At 42.1% G+C, this 21,485-nt stretch overlaps 1 protein-coding gene, 1 long non-coding RNA gene, 1 other non-coding gene and 1 pseudogene across 4 annotated transcripts in view; 2 read left to right on the top strand and 2 right to left on the bottom strand.

Moving 5' to 3' along the window:
- The window catches only part of PPA1 (inorganic pyrophosphatase 1), a 29,721-nt gene extending 25,031 nt beyond the window's left edge, over positions 1–4,690 (top strand). The window contains exons 9-11 of the mRNA XM_027062177.2: positions 2,373–2,442; positions 3,456–3,498; positions 4,340–4,690. Of these exons, the coding sequence (XP_026917978.1) occupies positions 2,373–2,442; positions 3,456–3,498; positions 4,340–4,371 (145 nt within the window). The 3' untranslated portion in view covers positions 4,372–4,690. The remainder of the gene's footprint in view (positions 1–2,372; positions 2,443–3,455; positions 3,499–4,339) is intronic.
- Positions 4,691–14,292: 9,602 nt separating this feature from the next.
- LOC113600439 (U6 spliceosomal RNA) lies at positions 14,293–14,398 on the top strand. The gene has a single exon (XR_003421433.1). It is a non-coding gene; the product is annotated as a U6 spliceosomal RNA (small nuclear RNA).
- Positions 14,399–17,803: 3,405 nt separating this feature from the next.
- Positions 17,804–21,468, bottom strand: LOC128312692 (uncharacterized). 2 transcript variants are annotated; one of them, XR_008292310.1, is made up of 3 exons: positions 21,298–21,468; positions 19,724–20,022; positions 17,804–19,051 (listed from the first exon to the last, which is right to left on the bottom strand). It is a non-coding gene; the product is annotated as an uncharacterized LOC128312692 (long non-coding RNA). The 2 variants fall into 2 exon arrangements; XR_008292311.1 differs by having other exon boundaries at positions 19,724–19,904.
- On the bottom strand, positions 19,956–21,300 carry LOC106967159 (HAUS augmin-like complex subunit 2; annotated as a pseudogene).
- Positions 21,469–21,485: the final 17 nt, after the last annotated feature.

The raw sequence follows: 21,485 nt of genomic DNA, 5'->3' as shown, positions 1-21,485 counted from the left end.
ATAAGTATTTCCCCATGTCATTAAAAAATGTTTTTATAATATGTAATATTCCATCTCTGTATAATATCCCATCTCCTAGATATACTATTTTTTTAAAGTTTATTTATTTAGAGAGCACACAAGTGAGTTCGAGCCATGGCTTATTCATAACTGATAATTGGTACCTTTGACCCCCTTTACCCATTTCACCCACCCTCCCTTCTGCCTCAGTTAACCCCCAGTATGTTCTCTATATCCATGAGCGTGGTTTTGCTTTTTGTGTTTTTAGATCCCACGTGTAAGTGAGATTACATGGTGTTTACCTTTTCCTGTGTGACTTATTTCAGTTAGCATAATGTTGTCACAAATGGCAAGGTCTCGTTCTTTTTTATGGCTGAATAATATTCCTGAGTGTGTGTGTGTGTGTGTGTGTGTGTGTGTGTGTGTGTGTACACACTACATTTTCTTTATCCATTCATTCATTGGCGGACCTTTAGGTTTTTTCCATGTCTTGGTTGTTGTAAATCAAGCTGCAGTGAACATGAGGGTACATACACGTTTCCCATTTAGTGTTTTTGTATTCTTCAGATAAATACACAGAAGTCGAATTGCTGGATCAAGTGGTAATTCTATTTTTAATTTTTTGAGGACACTTCATACTGTTTTCCATAGTGACTGCATCAATTTGCATTTCCACCAGCAGTGCACAAGGGCTTCATTTTTCTTCTACATCCTACTAACACTTATTATTTCTTACCTTGTTGATATGGCTTGTTGATAATAGCCATTCTAATGGGTGTGATTCACAGTGGTTTTGATTTGCATTTCCCTGATGGTGAGTGTTATTGAGCATGTTTTTATGTACCTGTTGACCAACTGTATTGTGTGTCTTTGAAAAAATTTCTGTCTGATGCTCTTACCCATTTTTTTAATCAGATTGATTGTTTGCTGTCAAGCTGTATGAGTTCTTTATATATGTATTTTGGATCTTAACCCCCTATCAGATACATGATTTGCAAATATTTTCTCCCATTTAGTAGGTTGCCTTTTCATTTTGTTGATGGTTCCCTTTGCTGTGTAGAAGCTTTTTAGTTTGATGTTGTCCCACTTATTTATTTTTGCTTTTGTTTGCCTATGCTTTTTGGATAAATCCAAAAATTGATCCCCAAAAGTGATGTCAGGGAGCTTACTGCCTGTGTTTTCCTGTAGGAGTTTAATGGCTTCAGGTCTTACATTCAAGTCTAACCTATTTTGGGTTAATATTTGTGTATAATGTAAGATAGTGGTCCAGTTTCATTCTTTGCTTGTGCCTGTCCAGTTTTTCCAACACCGTTCATTGAAGAGACTGTCCTTTTCTCATTGTATATCTTGGCTCCTTTACCGTAAACTAACTGACTTTATATGAATGGGTTTTATTCCTGGCTGTCCTGTTCCATTGATCTCTGTGTCTGTTTTTATGCTGGTACCATACTATTCTGGTTAACGTAACTTTGTAAGGTAGTGTGAAATCAGGGAGTGTGATGCCTCCAGCTTTGCTCTTATTTCTCAAAATTGTCTTGGGCTACTCAGGGTCTTTTGTGGCTCCACACAAATTTTAGGATTGTTTGTCCTGTTTGAGAAATGCCATTGAATTTTGATAGGGATTGCACTGAATCTGTAGATTGCTTTTGATAGTATGAACATTTTGACCATATTCTTCCAGTCCACGAGCATGGAGTATCTTTCCATTTATTTGTGTCTTCCTCAATTTCTTTTTATTAATGTCTTACAGTTTTCAGTGTACAGATCTCCCACCTCCTTGGTTAAATTGGGGTGCCCAGCTAGCTCAGTTGGTGAAGCATGAATCTCTTGATCTCGGGGTCGTGAGTTCAAGCCCCACATAGAGATTACTTAGAGCATACACAGAGATTACTTAAAAAAAATTTATTCCTGTGTATTTTATTCTTTTTGATGCAACTGTAAATATTATTATTTTCTTTCTTTTTTTTTAAATTGTTTTGGTAACGTTTATTCTTGAGAGAGAGGGAGATATAGAATCTGAAGCAAGCTCCAGGCTCTGAGCTGTCAGCACAGAGCCCAGCACGGGGCTTGAACCCATGAACTGTGAGATCATGACCTGAGCTGAAGTCGGAATATTAACCTACTGAGCCACCCTGGCGCCCCAAATGTTACTATTTTCTTAATTTCTCTTTCCGATGGTCTGTTATTAGTGAATAGAAAATGTAACAGATTTCTGTTTATATTGATTTTCTATCCTACAACTTGAGTAAACTTGATTCAGGTAAACCAAACTTGAATCTCATCTGGCTTCCTATCTCAACCTGTTGGTTTTTAACTCTTAATAGACAGGTTTCGTTACTGTGACTCATGACTACTTTTGTTTTCTTTCACAGCATGAATACTACGGTGCCTGAGAGCCCCTTCAAGTGTGATCCTGATGCTGCCAAAGCTATTGTGGATGCTGTATGTAAAATTTTCCTTGAAAAAGACCGTTCCTGGTGGCTAAAAGAATCTATGCTAATGAGGAAGGAAAATACTTCTTTCAACAAATATCAGAGTTCCTCCTCATGCATATTACCGTGTGAGGTCTTGAAATTGCAAACGATGAGCGCACACAAGTAGCCCTTTGATTGAAGGAAGAAGCTAAGAAGGATGCTAGTCAACACTAACACGGCGGATGAGAAAACAGTATAATTTGTAACAATCAAAATGATTCCAGAATATACCGACTAACCCAAGTGCCTACGTACCTATCACAGGCCATTTTTCACAAAAGAATTAATGGGAACTTACTTGACTTTTTATAGAAAGGACCAAGAAAGTGGTCAAGTTTCAGGCACCGTGCAGGAGTGGTTCATAATCTTACAATTTTGACTTTGTATTATTTTCAATTATTTGGATTAACCAAAAGACTGAACTAGATAATCCTAAATTATTCTTATTAACTATATTAAATAAGGAAAACAAACAGAAAACATGAAGTCTGACTTCTTACTAGTAGCCTTGTAAGTGGGGTATAGTACAAGGAAAAAGAATAATTTAACAACGAAGCCAGTATATTTAGGTTTGTCTTTATATATGAATCCTGACAACGTTGAGGTGAATAGGAAAAATTAGAAGGGAAAAACCATTGGCTAACAATCATAACTTTTCAATGAGAACGCTCTGCCTACTTTTTATGTGTGTGTGTGTGTGTGTGTGTGTATAATCATTGCAAATGCATAAATCAGTTATCTCAAGATGCATTTCCTTTTGTTTATTCTCCTGTGTGCCTTCAAAAGCTAAGAGGCCTGAATTTGTTTCTTGGCAGGAGAGCAAACATTGCCTTGTTTCTATATATTATAAATTATTTTTAGGATTTAAAAATTGGGGAAGTCCTCTTCTGTTCAGATTCTGTTTAATATATGTGTTGGTATACTTTTTTAGCTTATTTTTTTTCTGGCATTAGACTAATACATTTTCATATTTTATTTTAGTTACCACCACCATGTGAATCTGCCTGCACAATACCAACAGATGGTAAGATCTCCATTCTAGTAAAACTACACTAAACATTGTACGTATGTGTGGGAAAATTATATCTGTATCTACAGATACATCTTACATACCACATCTACGGAGAAAGAGCAGGAAGGGGAGAAGAGACATTTCTAGAGTCCCATAATGTCTGTGGGAAGAAAGATAGCTGCACGGGCTCTCCTTCCCCCCAGCCCCCATCATGGCAGTTTCCCAAGCACGACCCAGTCTTCTCCTCTGGGTGCTGGGTAGATGCCTTGTAGATGTTGGAGCAGGTGGGGCTCTGGATCCCAATCTGGCCACAGGCTGCTTCACCCAGAAAACAGTTCTCTCCCCCTGTAGATTTAGAATTCTCTATAAGGTTCTTCTGGTGAGAATTACGTGTGTATTGATTAGTATCAAGAGCAAAGAAGCCCAAAAGAAAACTGTGACTGTGATTAGTCACCTGTTTTTGCTTGTAAATGTCACATGTAATGTCACATTGTGAAATGTCACGTCTAAGTTTTTTTTTAAGGCAACCCATGGTAGGATATATGTTGGGTATGTTTTGATCCTTCTTATTTATTTAAGAAAAAAAATTTTTTTTGAACATTTATTCATTTGAGGGACAGAGACAGAGCACGAACATGGCAGGGGCAGAGAGAGGGGGAGATACAGAATCTGAAGCAGGCTCCAGGCTCTGAGCTGTCAGCACAGAGCCCGATGTGGGGCTCGAACCCACGAGCACTGAGATCATGACCAGAGCCAAAGTTGGACGCTTAACCGACTGAGCCGCCCAGGTGCCCCGGGTATGTTTTGATTCTTAATAGAGATTCTAATTTGGTTTTCTTTTCTCCAAATACAGTGGATAAGTGGTTCCATCACCAGAAAAACTAAGGAAAATTCTGTGGAATACAAGCTGATATTGCTGCGTCCTGTTCATCTGGAGTATTAGATGCAAAAGTAGTAGCTTTTCAAAGCTTTAAATTCATAGAGCTCATCTAACTAAAGCAAATTCTGCTGTGACCAATATTCAGAATGTTATCCATCTAAAAGCATTTTTCATATCTCAACTAAGATAACTATTAGTACATGTTTCACTGTCAAAGCAGTTGTAATTTGGAAGTCATTTGTGAATAAACATGCAAGATAACTACATATTGGATGTATATGTTTACCATGTGTTAGGAAATAAAATTATTTTGCTGAAACTTCATTTATAATATTTTTACTTTAATCTGAAACTTGATGTTACCAAGGAGGCGTGGGTTGCCATTTGGCGTTTGTTTTCTATCAGTGATCTTATAATTCAATTTTGTAATTATGAGGCTAAAATTTGCTTGATTTTTAGGAACCTGAGAATGAAACGCCTTTACAGTAGTCTCGATACTATGTTCTTACCTAATTCCTAGCATCCCATTGTAAAGCAGAAGTTTTTATATTAGCAGAAAGCAAAACCTTGCTCAGCTTTTGAAATGATATACTTTTTTAATTTCTCTAATCAACTAATTGGACTCTTGAGTTATTTACATTATATTCTGAGTTATTAGCCCAGGTAGCTCTGTGATTAAGGTCATGTGTTTTGAAGCTGTACAGACCTGACTTTTCAATCCTAGCCTATCGACTTTAACTCCGTAACCTTAGGTCAGTTACCAACCACCCAACTTCAGTTCCCTCATTTGTAAATAAGATGTTACTTGTGTAATGGCATGTATTAAGTGGATTTTTTAAACTGAAATTTTTCATTGAGATCAATGTAGATTCACATCCAGTTAGTTGTAAGAGATAATACAGAGAATTTCTCTCTCCACCTTTCCCCGTTTCTTCCAAAGGTACGATTTTGCAAAGCGATAGTATAATGTCACAATCAGGACAATGGCTTTGAGACAGAATACTGATCTTATTCAGATTTTCCAGTTTTACCTATACTCGTTCATGGTGTGTATTGTTGTGTACAACTGAGTCACCTAGGAAGGTTCCTGTACCCTACAAGATCCTCAAGTTTTGGCAACACGACCTCCTGTCGCCCTTTTATAACCACTCTTTCCTCTTTCATGGTCTTTCCACCACCCCGTCCTTAATCTCCAAATCAGCAACTGCCAATTTGTCCTCTATTTCTACAATTTTGTCATTTCAAGAATGTTCTATAAATGGTACCATATAGTGGGTAACCTTGGGTTTGGCTTTTTTCACTCAGCGTAATTCCCTGGAGATTCTTCTAGGTTGTTGCATGTTTTTGATAATTCATTCTTTTTTATTCATCCCTTTTTATTGTTGCATACCAAACTTTGTTTTGCCTGTTGAAGGATTTCCAGGCTCGTTGCAGTTTTTGGCTGTTACAAATAAAGCGGCCATGAACATTCCCATACACATTTGTGTGTCACTATCACCTTCCATTGTAACTGCTAGGTCAAATGATAGATGCATGTTTATTTTTTTTTTAATGTTTATTTATTTATTTTGAGAGAGCACGGAGGAGGGGGCAGAGGGAGACAGAGAAAATCCCGAGCAGGCTCCTCGATGTCAGCTGGAAGCCCGACTCGGGCTTGACCCCACAAACCGTGAGATCCTGACCTGAGCTGAAATCAAGAGTCAGATGCTCAACCGACTGAGCCACTCAGGCACCTCAATAGATGCACATTTAGTTTAATAATAAGAAGCTGCCAAATTGTTTTCCAGAGTGGCTCCACTATTTCACGTTTAAGATAGTTACTGCTATGTTTGCATTGTATCCTGTTTGGGGTTTGCTCAGCTTGGGTCTGTAAGTTTGTGTCTTTCACCAGATGTGGGAATTTTTCAGCCATATTTCTTCAAATACCCTTTTAGGCCTAATCCCCCTCTCCTTTCGCTCTTATGATACGAGGGTTGGATCTTTGGTTACTGTCCCCAGGCCCATAGCTCTCTTTTCCCAGCCTATTTTCTTTTTCACAGTGGGTGAGCTGTGTTGTTCTGTCCCCAAGTTCATGGAGCCTGTCCTCTGTCATCTCCACTCTGACAGTGAACCACTGAGCAAGTGTGCCATTATAATGGAACTATGAAGTTAACTGTATTTTTAGTTCTATGGTTTTTATTCAGTTCTTTTTTATAAGTTACATTTCTTTGTTGAGATTCTCTATTTTTTAACCCATTTCAAGGGAATTTCCAATGGACAGTCTAATGGCAGTCTTAAGATGGCTGCTTTAAAATCCTTTTCACAATTCATCTCAGTGTTGGCATCCATTGTCTTTTTTCATTCAGTTGCGATTTCCTTGGTTCACGGTATGATGGGTAATTGTTAGTAGTATCCTAGACATTTCATCTGTGATGGCCCTATTTAAATCTCATGTCTTAGCAGGTGTCACCCCACTTAGGGCTATCACATGGGGCTCGGCCTACTTTGGGGACTGCGGTTTCAAAGGCACTTTAATTTACAGCAGCTTTGCAGTGTTACTTTGGTCTGCCTGGTTTTATCTGGTGCCCTTGGAGCTTCTGTTGGTACCTGCAGGTGCCGCCTCAAGGGGCTGGTGGGTATCTCTTGGTGGGGGAAGCATGTGTGGGTCCCCAAACTGACCCCCTCCATCTAGCCAGGGACTAGGCCAGTGTCTCTGGGTCGAGGAGGAGAGTCTTACTTAGGCTGCAGGGATAAAGAGGATTCCTGGACTCGTCCACCTGCGATAGCTGGATTTCTCCCTCAGGCTCAGCCTGCCCACCCACCGAGGATACTTGGTAGAGAGTCTGTAGGGAAAGAGAATACGTCCCTGGTGGCTTATTCCTGGCTGGAATCCCAGCGATCCCCCTTGCCAGGTAGTGTCACACCCACCAGCGAGACACCCATTCTCTAAGAGGGAGGAATGAGTCTATCTGGGCTGCCTTCTATTGCTAGGTTAAGGGTTGGGGAAGGACTCTCCCTTGGGTGGTAGGACGCACGTGCCCTGCCACTGTGCTGTTCTCTGGTCCTGGTCCCAAACCAGCTCACCTTTTACCACCTTCCGGGGTTTTCCTTTGGTTGTCTCTTTTGCCATTTCCACGGTCTGTAGTTGTGTGTCGCCATGAGGAGCAAGGAAAAACGGGGCTATGCCATCTTGCCTGGACCCAGAATCAGAAATGTCAGCATTCAGATTTTAGCAATATTTCTCATACTCCTTTTGTAAGTCTGTTCTTAAATGTTGCCTCAGTCATGGTCATACACGACTGCTGAAGTGATTTATTTGTCAGGATGAGATATATGTTTTGTAACGAAAGATTATACAACGTGGGGGACTTCATAAAAATTGGCCCAATAGTTAGGAATCAGTCACCAAGGTTTTTGCCAGTTTTTAATGCAGCAAATGACTTTTTTTCCCCCAAGGACTTGGAAGTCAAGCCTGACTATATTATTACCGTGGTTAAGTTCCTTGGCCTATCTGAGCTTTAGTTTTTCCATCTGTAAGATGGTCATTGAATCATCATCACAGGGTGGAAGGAATGGATGTGAAGGACTTCCCCAGTGCCAGGCTCAGAGCAGGTGCTCAATGGAGGCTGGTTGTTCATAATTGTAATCCCAACAACACCGAGTGGGATCACTGCATTTTTTTCAGATAAGGGAATCTGCAACATTGGCCCGGTTGTGTAAAGGGTCTGACTGAGCGCTCCAATTGGAAATTCAAAATTCACTTGCACCATTGCCGAGCCCTGGCCTGCATACGCTGCAGCTGTAAAGGCAATTATGTCCCATCTGATCAGCATATTTGCTCTGCAAGGGGTTCAGTTGTGCTTTTGCACAGAATGTTCTTTACGTGTATAAAGAGCTGCCCCGGGCTACTGCTTTCTGGGCAGAAGGGAATTTGCTTTTTACGTGGACAAGAATGCAGTGCAAATTGCTTCATGGCGGGCAAGTATTTATTAAACAATTATAAACTTGAGTTCGTTACCACATAGTTCATTGTCCCCTCTGTTGTGGTGGAATCTTTCCCGTAGTTATTACAAAAACTTCAAATTAACGAGAAAATAGTCATCAGCAGGAAGATTACACAATGAAAATCACAAGGTTATGTGGCAATCTGAATTTAAGAAGAAGCCTAAGAGCAGTCTGGCCATCTCTATCAAAAGTTTAAACTCCTTCTTACCCTTGGATTCAGCAATTCTGCTCAGAGAATTCATTCCAGTTGACTGAGAGTAGTCAACCGAGCGCACAGCGTATGGCAGCTTTGTTTAGTACGGCAAAACCTGGAAAAATGTCTAATTGTCCAGTTGAGAAGTGGCTAAGTATATTATCAGTACCATGTAGCGGTTCAAGAATAAAGTCACTGCATGGGCTGATATGGAAAAGATGTTCAAAATACATAAGTGGAAAGACAAAATTGTACTCTAGCAGCTAACTGTGGCCTGTGGGCCAAATCCAGCCTGCCACCTGTCCGGTAACTAAAATCGCTTTGGAACACAGCCACACCCATTCATTTACAAATTGCTGTGGCTGCCTTCAAGCTACAATGGAGAGTTTAGTAGTTGGGACAGAGACCATATGGCCTTCAAAGCCAAAAATATTTCCTATTCAACACGTTACTGAAAACATTTGGCAATCCTTGCTCAATCCTCTGATCCTCTTCGTGTTTTTGACCAAGTGAGCACGGGGGAAAAGTTATACATTAGTGGATATGCTTGTACGGACAGAGACCATTTCTGGAAACAAACCACAGTTAACCATGATTATCTTGGGGTGGGAACGCAGACATAAGCACGGAAGCAGTGGGGTCCAGGGAGTTTCCTTCCACTTCATAAGATTCTGTGCTCTCTGGATGGTTTTCCTAAAAGCATGTGTAACTTATTTTAATTTTTTTTTTTTTTTTAAGAAAATCAAATGAAGCAGAACACCAATGGACAGTGCTCAGCGCAGCTAGGGGCAGAGGGCTCCCGGCTCCAGGCAGCCGGGTGCAGGTGACCCTTGCACCACCAGCACTGAATCACCTGCGATATTTATAAAAAATAAAGAAGTAAATACAATATATATGTATAATGTAATATGTATACATATATATAACATAATATGTATAACATAATATACATATTACATATACTTAATACATATATATGTATTCTAGATATATATTCTATATATATTCTATCTATATGTTCTGTTTACAGTCTATAGTCTCTATATATGTGTGTGTGTGTATATATATGTGTGTGTGTATATATATGTGTGTGTATATGTGTGTGTATATATGTGTGTGTGTGTGTGTATATATATATATATATATATATCCTACTCAATTAGACCCAGGAGGTGCTAGGCCCTGAAATCTAATTTTGAACCAGCTCCCCCAGGTGATTCTAACATACCTTGATGTTTGAAACCACTGCTCTAGTCATGAATCTCATAAATCGGCAAAAGATTTCTCAGTGGGTTGTAATATAATCAGCATGAGATAACCAGCAAACATCTACCACAGCAGCAGCAACAGCAACAAAAATAGCTCCCATTTGTGCGGCCCCTGGCTGGCCCAATTAGAGCATACGACCCTTGATCTCGGGGTTGTGAGTTCACACCCCATGTTGGCTGTAGAGACTACGTAAAAAAAAAAAAATCATAAATAAAAAACCTCCCACTTGTGAGTACTTACTAAATGTCAGGCCCTGTGCTATATGCTTTACGTACTTCCATCTTGTTTAATTCACTTGCAACACGGAACCAAGGAGGCCAAGGGACTGTGGTCTCTGAGCGCCCGGGGCCAGGCCCTTGGTGAAGGGCAGGGAATGTCACATCATCCCAGCCCCATGGCCCTCCCCGCAGTGAGGGGCCGGTCTCCTTTGTCACCTGGCAAAGCTACATAATACTGGCTGCAGTTGGTCAGGTGGTCCCAAGACACTAACTGGCTGGGTTACCTTCAACACACAGCACACGGCTTCCACTCTTGGGAAATGAGGTTTGACCTGGGTCCCCTTGAAGGCCTCTTCCAGAGCTGACACCCACGCCCCCACCTTAGAGCCATAGTATGGGTGTTCCAGTGTGACATGTGGCTCCTCGCTGCTGCACCCATGCGCCTGGGGCCATCCTCCCCTAACCTGTCCGCCTGCTCCTTCCCTGGGAGGCAGATGGTGATGCTGTTGCACACCTGAGTCAAGTCTACTTCCCTAGCATCCCTGTCCTCCCTCGCATCTCTCCTCTCAGCTCGTTAAAATATACCCACCTGGGGGCTCCAGCACCCCATGGGGACGCAACCTGTGCCCAGGGGTCCTAGAGCCACTGCGTAGAACCGTGCAAAGACCTGCAGCTTCTATATTACTGGAGGATGAATAATCACAAGGTTATTCATAGGTTAAAAGACACACACACACACACACACACACACACACACACCAGACATGCTGTGGTTTTGAATGCTGGCTTCCCACGGATTTTGAAGAGAAACATGCTATCTCAGGGCAAGGTGCTACCTGTGGCTTTGCTATCTAGGGCTATGCCACCAGATCCCTGGAGTCAAAGTTCATTCTCCTCTGGTCTTGGAGTAAATTCAGAGGCACTTTGCAGAGCATTGCAGGCAAAGAGCTCTGTGCTTCCAGTCGTGAGCCTTGAGTTCTAGCTCCGGCTCTGTGTGACATCAGGCAGATCTTTTGACTTCTCTGGGCCTCATTTTCCTCATTTCGTATAATAACAGAGTGGACTCCTACCTGAGCATATATTTTAACACGGAAGATATCATGTCTCCATGACTCTGATGTAGTCCAGTGGAGCAGGGATGAGCTGGGGAAAGAAAAGTTTCTCTCGGTGACTCGCACTGGGCTAAGAGCTGGAGGGACAGAAAACAGCAGTCTCACCCTCTTTGCCTTCAAGAAGTTCACTGGTATGGAGGTACACTGAAAAATGATTGTACATGTAGAGAAACTGGACCCCCCCATACACTGCTGGTGGGAATGCAAAATGGTGCAGCCGCCTTGGAAAACAGGCAGTTTGAACATAGTGTTGAAAAAGTTGAACATAGTGTTACCAGATCACACAGCAGTCTACCCCTAGGTATGTACCAAGAGAAATGTGTCCACGCAACAATTCGTACAGATGTTCATAGCAGCATTGTTTAGAATAGTCAACAAGTGTAAATATCCCAAATGTCCATCAACTGCTGAGTGGATAAATGGTATGACCATGAAGTAAGTATTTTTCAGCCGTGAAAAGGGATGAAATACTGGCACGTGCTACAACCTGGATGAACCTAGAAAACATTATGCTGAGTGAAAGCAGCCAGACACAAAAAGCGATATATCTCGCACGACTCCATTTACATGAAAGTCTAGAATAGGAAGATCCATCAGGACAGAAAGTACATTAGTGCTTGCCAGCGGCTGGAGTGAGGGGGAGCGGGGCTAATGGGTATGGGGTTTCTTTGGGGAATGGCGAAAATTGAGGTGATGACTGCCCAGTTCTGTGAACATACTGAAAATCACCGAATTGTACCCTGTAAATGGGTCACTTGTATGACACGTGAATTACATCTCAATAAGGCCATCATGAAAGAAACAAAAATCATTGTAAACCCAACATCAGAGGTGCTATAAGTGGAGAAAAGAAGCAGAGGGACAATTTGGGAAGGGGCCACCCGGGAAAGACTGACTGCGGGGTTTTGCCTGACCAGAGTCTTGAGAAACAAGGTGCAGAAGAGATGGAAGGGTGTTCCAGACACAGGGAACAGCCCACGCTAAGGAAGTATTCCCAAGGCTAGAGAAGATGTCGATGGTAACACTCAACCTTTATTGAATGCTTGCACCATGCCAGCAAACTAAAGTTATATGACCTTATTTAATCTCCATAAAAATCATTACTTCATTCACTCCGTCAGTTATTGAACAAATTTCATCGGACACCACCTAGGTACCAGGAACGGAGCTAACCACCAGAGACACTATGCGGAGGTAGATGCTTGTATTATCCATTTGAGGCACATTAAGATTAAATAAGTTACCCAAAGTGAGAGTGTGAGTAAGGGGAAGAACTGGGATTCAAACCCATGTGGTCTGATTCCAGAGCTCATTTTCAAAACGTGGTCTTTGATACATCCCTATAAATAGTAGTCATTTAGTGTAAATGCATAAATACCATCACATGTTTCTCCCTTCCTCTCTCTCTTACTCTATCGCGCTCACTCTTTTTTTTTTTTAAGTTTTATTTATTTAAGTAATCTCTACACCCCACTTGGGGCTCAAACTTGCGGCCCCGAGATCAAGAGTTGCAGATTCCTCTGCACCAGCCAGGCTCTCCCCTCCCCCTCTCTGTCAATCTTTTTCTTTTCCTAGTTTGGTGGAGAGGACACTGTCAGACGACAGCGTAAGTTGCAAGGTGCACAACTCGTCGGGGCTCCTGGCTGGCTCAGTCAGAAGAGCATCCAGCTCTTGATCTCCGAATTGTGAGTTCTAGCCCCACGCTGGGTGTAGAGATGCCTTACAGAAATTTTTAAAAACTTAAAGAAAAATCGAGGTGTACGACATATTGATGAGATACGCTCACGCGGTATAAAATGACTACCACCACAGCGTCAGCCAACCCCTCCATCATGGCGCCTCAGGTCATTCACCATTTCTTTTTCGTAGTGAGAATATTTAAGATCTGCTCTCTTGGCGACTGTTGAGTATGTAACACAGATCACCCTACTCAACCGCCACTCCACTCTGTTTCTATGAGTTTGGCTTTTTCTGGATTCCATGTGTGAGTGATATCCTAGAGTACTGACTTCTTTTTCTGGCTTATTCCGCTTAGCATGATGTCTGCAGGCTCGTCCGTGTTGTCATGAATGGCACGGTTTCTTTCTCATGGCTGAATAATGTTCCATCGTGTATACGTACCATGTCATCTTTATCCATTCAATCATCAATGGGCATGTAGATGATTTCTGTGCCTTGGCTATTGTGACCAGGGCTGCAATGAACATGGGAGTGCAAGTATCTCTTTGAGCTCCTGTTTTCATTGTCTTTGGATATATACCCAGAAATGTAAGAGCTGGATCATACGGTAGTTCGATTTTTTTTCATTTTTTGAGGAAACTCCACACTGTTTTCCACAGTGGCTGCACCAATTAAGATTCCCACCAACAGTGCACAAGGGGCCCCTTTTCTCCACATCCTCACCAACACTTGCTATCTCTTGTCTTTTTGAGAATGGCCATTCTGAAACAGGTGTGAGGCAATATCTCATTGTGGTTTTGAGCTGCATTTCCTTGATGACTAGTGATGTCACATACCTGTTGGCCATCTGTATGCCCTTCTTTGAAAAAATGTCTGTTCAGACCCTCTGCCCATTTTTTAATCAGGTTGGTTTTTTGCTATTGAGTTGTATGAATTCTTTATGAATTTTGGGTAGTAACCCCTTATCAGATATATGATTGGCAAATATTTCTCCCATTCCCTAAGTTGCCTTGTAATTTTATTTTTGTATAGTCCCTCCCTAGCCCTAGAGTCAGCCATGTCTCAAAGAGCCTTGGTTCCTTTCATTGGAGAATGGTATTAGAAACCAAGATCTGGGTGGTGGGTGTGCTCATTGCTACTGAGTTGCTTCTAGGTCCTCTCAGTGGACGCGGCAAGGAAAAATATGTGGGTATAACAACCTGTATAAATACACATAGGTATAAATATTTCCGTGTATAGCCATCTGTATCTATATTAAGCCAAATATGAATGCATACTAATGCCTCCAACTCTAAACCTACCCCTCTGAAGCCAGGGCCTACACTTTGAAAGGTCCCTGCAAAGAAGGGGGTGAAGGGACCCAAAGAGAAAAAAGGGAAAGTCAGTGCTGATGAGGATTGGAATAACCCTGCAGAAAAGGGAGATGCTCAAATGGACCAGGCACAGAAAGCTGACAACACTGGAGGTTCCGTGCAGACTTCGGCAGCACATATACTAAAACTGGAATGGTAAGGGAAGATTAGCATGGCCCCTGTGCACGTATGACACTCAAATTTGTGAAAATGCTGGAGGTTTCAAGTGAAACATGTGCATTAAAAAATTTTTTTAGGGGCACCTGGCTGGCTCAATCAGAGGAGCATGCAACTCTTGACCTCCGAATCATGAGTTCAAGCCCCACGCTGGGTGTAGAGATTGCTTAAATAAATAAAACTTAATTCTTTTTAAAATTGTGATAAAATACACATATCTTACCATTTAAGAATTTATAATATTAACCATTTTTAAAATGTTTTTACTTATTTTTGAGAGAGAGAGAGCATGTGTGCGCAGCTGGGGAGGGGCAGAGAGGGGGAGACAGAGGATCTAAAGCAGGTTCTGCACTGACAGTAGAGAGCTCGATGAGGGGTTTGAACTCGTGAACCACGAGATCATGACCCGAGCCAAAATCAAGAGTTGGACGCTCAACTGGCTGAGCCACCCAGGTGCCCCATGACTGGCTTATTTCAATTAGCATGTCCTTAAGGTTCATTCATGTTGTAGCGTGTGTCAGATTTCCTTCCCTTTTAAGGCTGAATAGTATCCATTGTGTGTGTATATCACATTTTGTCTATTCATTTATCTGTTGATGGACACCTGGGTTACTTTCACCTCTTGGATACTGTGAATAATGCTCCTGTGAACATGGGTGCACAAATATCTCTGTCAGATCCTGTTTTCAATACTTTGGGATACATAATGAAGAAGTGGAATTGCTAAGTCAGATGGTAAATCTATTTTCAACATTTTGAGCAACCACCATACTGTTTTCTACAGCAGCTGCACCATTGTACATTCCTACCAATAGTGCCCAAGAGTTCCAGTATCTCCACATCCTTGCCGACACTTATTTTCTTGTTTTCTCCCTTCCTTCCTTCCTACCTTCCTTCCTCTCTCCCTTCCTTTTCTTTCTCTCTTTCCCTCTTCCTTTGTTTTCTTTGTTTTTTGGGTCTAGCGATCCAAATGGGTGCGAGGTAGTATGTTGCGTCAGTTTGATTTGCATTTATCTGATGGTTAATGACGTTGGGCACCTTTTCATGTTTTTGGCCATTTATAGATCTTTAGAGAAATGTCTGTTCAAGCCCTTTGCCCATTTTTGTTTTCTTGTTGAGACTGCTACATTTGACTGGAATGAAATGATATTATATAAAATCACTCGTACAAAGATAAGGCATGTTTCCTAATAAAAATGGGACAAAGATGGCTTGAAAATCTCCCAAGTGTCACAGTGCATATGCCTTGCTCTAGTTTCCTAGAGAGCTGAAGACACAGGGAGCTCTGATTTGCCTTTTTCTTCTGAGTCATCTTGAAAAGAGTGAGGAAGGGGCATTTTTGGTTATTAGGTTCCTCAACTCTTACAGGAGTATAACAGGGGACGAAGAAAGTAACATACTATTCAGAAGGACATGGGGTTTAGAGAAAAAATAATTTTCTTTTCTTTTAGTGATTTTTCTGACTCCAAAACCCTTTCAGTTTTGGATGGATTCCCTGTCCATGAGGAAATCTAAGGAAAAACTTATGTTTGTGTAACTATTATGAGCAAGGAAACTAGAATCCAGACATATAGATATTTATAAGAATGTATTTCAGGAAAGGACTTGACGTTAGATGCCCTTTCCCTCTCTTTTGTAAACTAGGAGATGTACAGTTACTTTAAGAAGAAGTAAGTTTTTTTTTTTTTTCCTGATTGCACTCCAGATTATGTCAAAGGGGGAACATGTGGAAAATTTAATGCTTTCATCTCTTTAAATTTTAAAACAGATTGCCTTTCAGGACAATTTTTCTAATCAACATTATATGAAATCCTCCAGATGACAAAAAGTGCAATGTTTACATTCTTCTCAAGAGTTGAACAAATTTCTAAGTCTTGACATAGATGGTATTCCAGCTTTTACTACTGAGCAGAAAGGTATAATTGATTTTCATCAACGATGACTTTTTGGTTCACCTCTTTTGGTTCTCCTCTCCTTCACAGCCACATTTCTAACGACGTTGTCCAGGGTCACTGCCCCATTTCCTCCTCTCCACAGTCTCTCCTTAGGTCATTCCAGTCCAGCACACATAGTCGGTACTCCCCCAAAACTGCGTTTATCAGGCTCACCTGTGACCCGCGTGTTGACAGTTCCAACAGATGCCATGAAGGTTAATTTTACATGTCAACTTGACCCAACTAAGGATGCCCTGGTAGGTAGGAAAATATTTCTGGGTGGGTCTGTGAGAGCATTTCTGGAAAAGATTAGCATTTGATTCAGTAGACTTGAGTAAAGAGATCCGCCCTCACCAATGTGGGTGGGCATCATGCAATCCCTTGAGGATTCAAATGGGTCACAAACGCAAAGATAGGGCAAATTCTCTTTCTCTCTTCTTGAGCTGGGACATCCACCTTTCCTACCCTCAGATATCAGAGCTCCTGGTTCTAGGAGCATACACACCAGCAGCTGCCTGATTCTCAGGCCTTCGGGCTTGGATGGAATCATACTACCTGCTTCTCAAGCTTGCAGATGGCGCATCTGGGACATCTCGGCTTCCGTAGCCACGTGAGCCAATTCCTCTAATAAACCCCCTCTTATATACGTATCTACATATATGCTACTGGTCCTGTTTCTCTGGAGAACCATGACTAACACAGATGCTTTTCAATCTCCGTTCTAGTTTCTGAGTCCTGTCTACCTACTGTTGAGCCTCTGTTGGGGAGTAAGAATAGAGTGGGGGAGAATTACATAAAATTCCTCTGTTCAAACCCTCCACTGGTTCTGCAGATCACTCACAATAAAAGCTAAAGTCCCCACCGTGGCCTCCAAGGCTCTAAAGATTTGCCCCCTTCTGGGAGACAATTCTCCCCTTCTTGGGGCAGAGTTATTGTTGCCTTTGTTTGGACTGTCTTCTTAAAGGTGTTTATACAAGGAACAGCCTGGGAAGACAGAGTCCGAGCCAGCACGGCAGGAGACAGATTTAGTACCCAGTGTAACAATGCCTCCCTGTAGGTCAAAGGTCAGGCGGGTGTGTTTGCCGTCCACCAAGATTTGGGTTCTCTAAGCTCTCGGTTCCTCAGCTGTGATGCAAACCCCCTATATGGGCAGCATCCACGTGGGCTGCTCCGTGTCACCCCTGATGGCATTTGAAGTGGGGTTCGTGAGCAAATCACAAAAGACATCCTTGAGACGTCCTCAAGAAAGAATCCTTGAGACATCTTTGGTGCAAAAAGGTGATTTTATTAAAGCACGGGGACAGGCCCCGTGGGCAGGAAGGGCTGCACTGGGGTTGTGAGGAGCGACTGATTACATACTTTCAAGTTTGTGGACGGCGGGGAGGTATATAAATATAAGTGTCCAAGGAATTTCTGGAAGCTGAAAGAGGGTCTCCGAGGACCCTGAAGATTTAGCTATTGTCGACATAAGGATGCTTGTAGTTTTTAAGGAAGCGCAAACATTACGGCATGAAGGGCTGCAGGCTGTAAGGGAATGTACTTTAAACTGCATTTTTCTTGCCTTTGTTTCTCTCATCAACTCCCAAGGATCTAGCAGGGGCGAGTAGAGAAGACACAAACGTGAAGCTCATACTACTTGCTAAGCTGGAGGTAATGAAAGCCTGTGTCTGTGCCAATAACCCCCAAAATGTGCCGGGCTACCTCGTTAGCCTGCAGGTAAGGTGAAGGCTCAGAACCCTCTTAACTACCTACCCCACACATTCTCTCACCTCACCTCCTGCCGTTCTTTCCCTTGTTACCTTGCTCAGCTACACTGGTCTCCCAGCTGTTCCTGGAACCTTCCGAGCACAGTCCTGCCTCAGGGCCTCTGCTATCAGCCTGGCAACATTTCACCCTCCCCGCCATGTCCTCAGGTTCTGTCCCAATGGCGCCTTAGTGGGGCCTTCCTCAACTAGTCTTAAAATAGCCTTGCCACCAGTAAACAGGTGCACTTCTGCCAATCTAATGGGTGAAAATAGCATTTCAGTGAGTTTTAAGTGTCTTACCTTCTGTTATTTCCCATATCTATATACGCTAGAATATCTCTTATACCTCCATTATTTATCATCCTTAAAGACCCATCTATATTTCCCTGCCAATTGTCTGGTACTATTCTTTGTCTATTTTCTAACAACAGTTAGTCTTTTTCATATTAATCTCTCACTTGGGATGCAATTATGCATATTTTCCCCCAACTTGCCATCTGCTGAGTTTATGGTGTCATCGTTCTTGTGTCTGTGCTGTTTTGCCATATAAAACTTTTCTATTTTTCTGTAGTTGACTTTGTCAATCTTTTTTTTTTTTTAGTGAGAAATTGCAGGTTTATTTTTTAATTTTGACAAAGACATAAAAGACAAAAGACAAAAACAAAAGACAAAACAATAAGTACAGAAAACCAGGAGAACAAAGTGCAGGGTTAGATGTCTGAAAGCAAGGCTGGGCTCGAACAGACTTCTGGTGAAACACAACCAAAAGTTTTGCTTAAGTGTCTCAGCAACGTTGAGCGACATTTGAGACACTATGACCACTCTATACCCCATCTGCAAAAGTCGCCAACGTAGGCTTCAAAGCATCTCTCCTGCTTGTTTCGGCAGGATATTTTTTTGGTAACAATCCTGCTTCGTTACGAACTATACTCGTCCACTGTGTTGAGGGCTTCTTGTGTGAAGAAGTGTGATGAATACAAAGATCGACGTACATGTTTCAAAGTAAGAGAGAACCGGAAGTCTGAAAACAAGTCAGGGATAATCATAGTACTTGTACAAATTAATATGTCCTGAGGCTTAGTATTAGTGTCTGTATATCATCCCCTTTTATATGCACAATAATCTCAGATAGGGAAAATATTCTGAGCATTTTGTAAGGTAACCCTCTAAGAGTTTTGCATAATGTGCCCTTTTCTTTTCTAATTTTTTTTCCAATTCCTTTTCTAATTTCTTTTCCAATTCCTAATGTTCCAGTGAACATCCTCAGGAATTGCTTAGTGTGTCAGGGTCCCTAACACCCCCATCCGGGTTTGATGACGTGTGGGGGGCATTCACAGGACTCGGCATATCGTTGTACACGTGGCTGTAGCTTATTACAGCAAAGCATACAAAGTACAAGGAAAAGGTGCATGGCGCAAAGCCCAGAGGAAACCAGGCACTAGCTTCCAGGGTCCACTGCCAGTGTTGTCACACAGGATGTGCTCAATCTCCCCAGCGATGGAGCTGTGACATGTGTGAAATGGCTTCCGTGAGAGCTCACGAGAGATGCAGCGCCCAGGGTTATTACTGTGGGCCAGTCACACAGGTACCTTCCTCCTAACATGTACCAACATTCTAGACTCCCAAAAGGAAAACAGATGTTCAGCACAAACCACACCAAACAAACATCTTAGTCACGGTAAGCAACTCTTACCAGTGAGAGGGAAAGGAACCTTGCTGACATCTAAGTTCCCAGATGGCAGCCGAGGACCAAAAAGGTAAGCAGGCCTTTCAAGGGAGAGCACTCTGGTTTGCTGTGTTGTTCTTTTCTGCAACAATTTTAGTGACAATCCCACAGGAACAGTCAATGTACTTCCAGGTTCGAGAAAACTCTTCTAATTCAGAAACAAAACATTAAAAAGAAAAGACATAATCAAGCCTGCTACCTGAGATATGGCTGATGCCTTCACGTTAATAAATTGTAATCGTCCTATTTGACCTTCCCGAGCTTTACTGAAAAGTGGAATGAAAATAAATGAAAAATGAAGGCAAATTCAGTTTGGACTTGGTAAACTTAGAATCTTAGTCCTTCAATATAAAGAGGACTATTTCAGGACTGCTAGCAGCAAAGCTTAGAAATGCCCATGTTATGACTGAATGAACTTCGCATGATTACATATAATTAAGCAAAAACAGTTGGCAACCACTTGGACTTAATAGTTTAGACATGAACTTTAGAAGTAAAAGGTAAAGGAGGCATTATAATATCATGTGTCGGAAGCTAACTTTCTTCAGCTAATATTTTGGGGGTGGATACAAGAGGAAACTTCCTTTTGCTGTTCTTGCCACTTGAGTACATTCTCTGCCAGGTCTTGTGTCTCAGTCATCAAAAGAGCCATCTTTGCTCAAGCCTTGTTCATTTTCTCCAGATGTGCCTCTGCATGAGGGGTATTTCTAATTGTTTCAAGATGGTTTGCCAATCTCTCAATGAAAGTCACCACCAACTCCAGCCAAGGTACCATGTTTCTGTGATGAAAAGCTTCACTAGGCAAATATGCTAGCACAAGGGCTTCAACAGCCGTTGCCTGGGGGACCCTCTTCTTTTTTTAGCACTGCTTCCAAATGATTTATTCATGCTTTGCAGAGTATGACACTTCTCAGCCAAAAGGGAAGATGCACATTGGCTGTACCTTTTCCCTTATCTTAGGAGTTCAATTTCTAGGTTTTTCTGATAGATTTCAGCTTGAATATTTGTGATCTGCTGCAGCCACATAACCTATTTATCCTATTAGTACTTTTATCGGAATTACGTTCAATTTATAATTTTACTTAAGGAGAATTGAGAGGTTTATGTGTGGTACTGAGTCTTACTGTCCAAAAACATCATTCATCGTTGTCAGTTGACTTAGTTTTTCTGTCTGTAAAATTGGAATAACAATACCAATCCCGTAGGGCTTCAGAATTAAATGAGAAAAAGTTTGGGAAGGACGGCAGAGTAGGAGCCAACGTGCTGCTCTGCCACTGCCGTAGCGTAGGAACTTGGGTCTGGTTACTGGACTACACTGAACTTCGGTTCTCTCATTTGCAAAACGGGGATAAGAATAGTATCTGCTTCATAAGGGCTGCTGTCAGGGTCAAATACGACGAGGGCACGACCGGGAACATAAACACTCAATGCGTATTCGCCGTTCTTCTAAAAACAGAACTGCGACTCAAAGCAAAGGCATTCTGGGATCCACCCTAGGTCGAGGGCGGTCGGGCAACTCTTCTCTCTGAGAACCTACCTACCTAGCCGTCGGTCACCGCTCCCGATTTTGCCCGAGCGCCTGCGAAAGCAGTCGGACTAGAAGCGGCGATCGGGGGGAGTCTAGGCGCACCGCGAAGACTCCAGACTCCGCCCCGCCCTCGGAGCCCCAGCGCTGCCACGTCTTGCGCGTCCAGCAGTCCAAAAGGGAGGGGGCGGGGCCAAGCCGGGC

Source organism: Acinonyx jubatus, chromosome D2, assembly GCF_027475565.1.
Source record: "Acinonyx jubatus isolate Ajub_Pintada_27869175 chromosome D2, VMU_Ajub_asm_v1.0, whole genome shotgun sequence".
NCBI classification, from domain to species: Eukaryota; Metazoa; Chordata; class Mammalia; order Carnivora; family Felidae; genus Acinonyx; species Acinonyx jubatus.
This window is presented reverse-complemented; position numbering and strand designations above follow the sequence as displayed.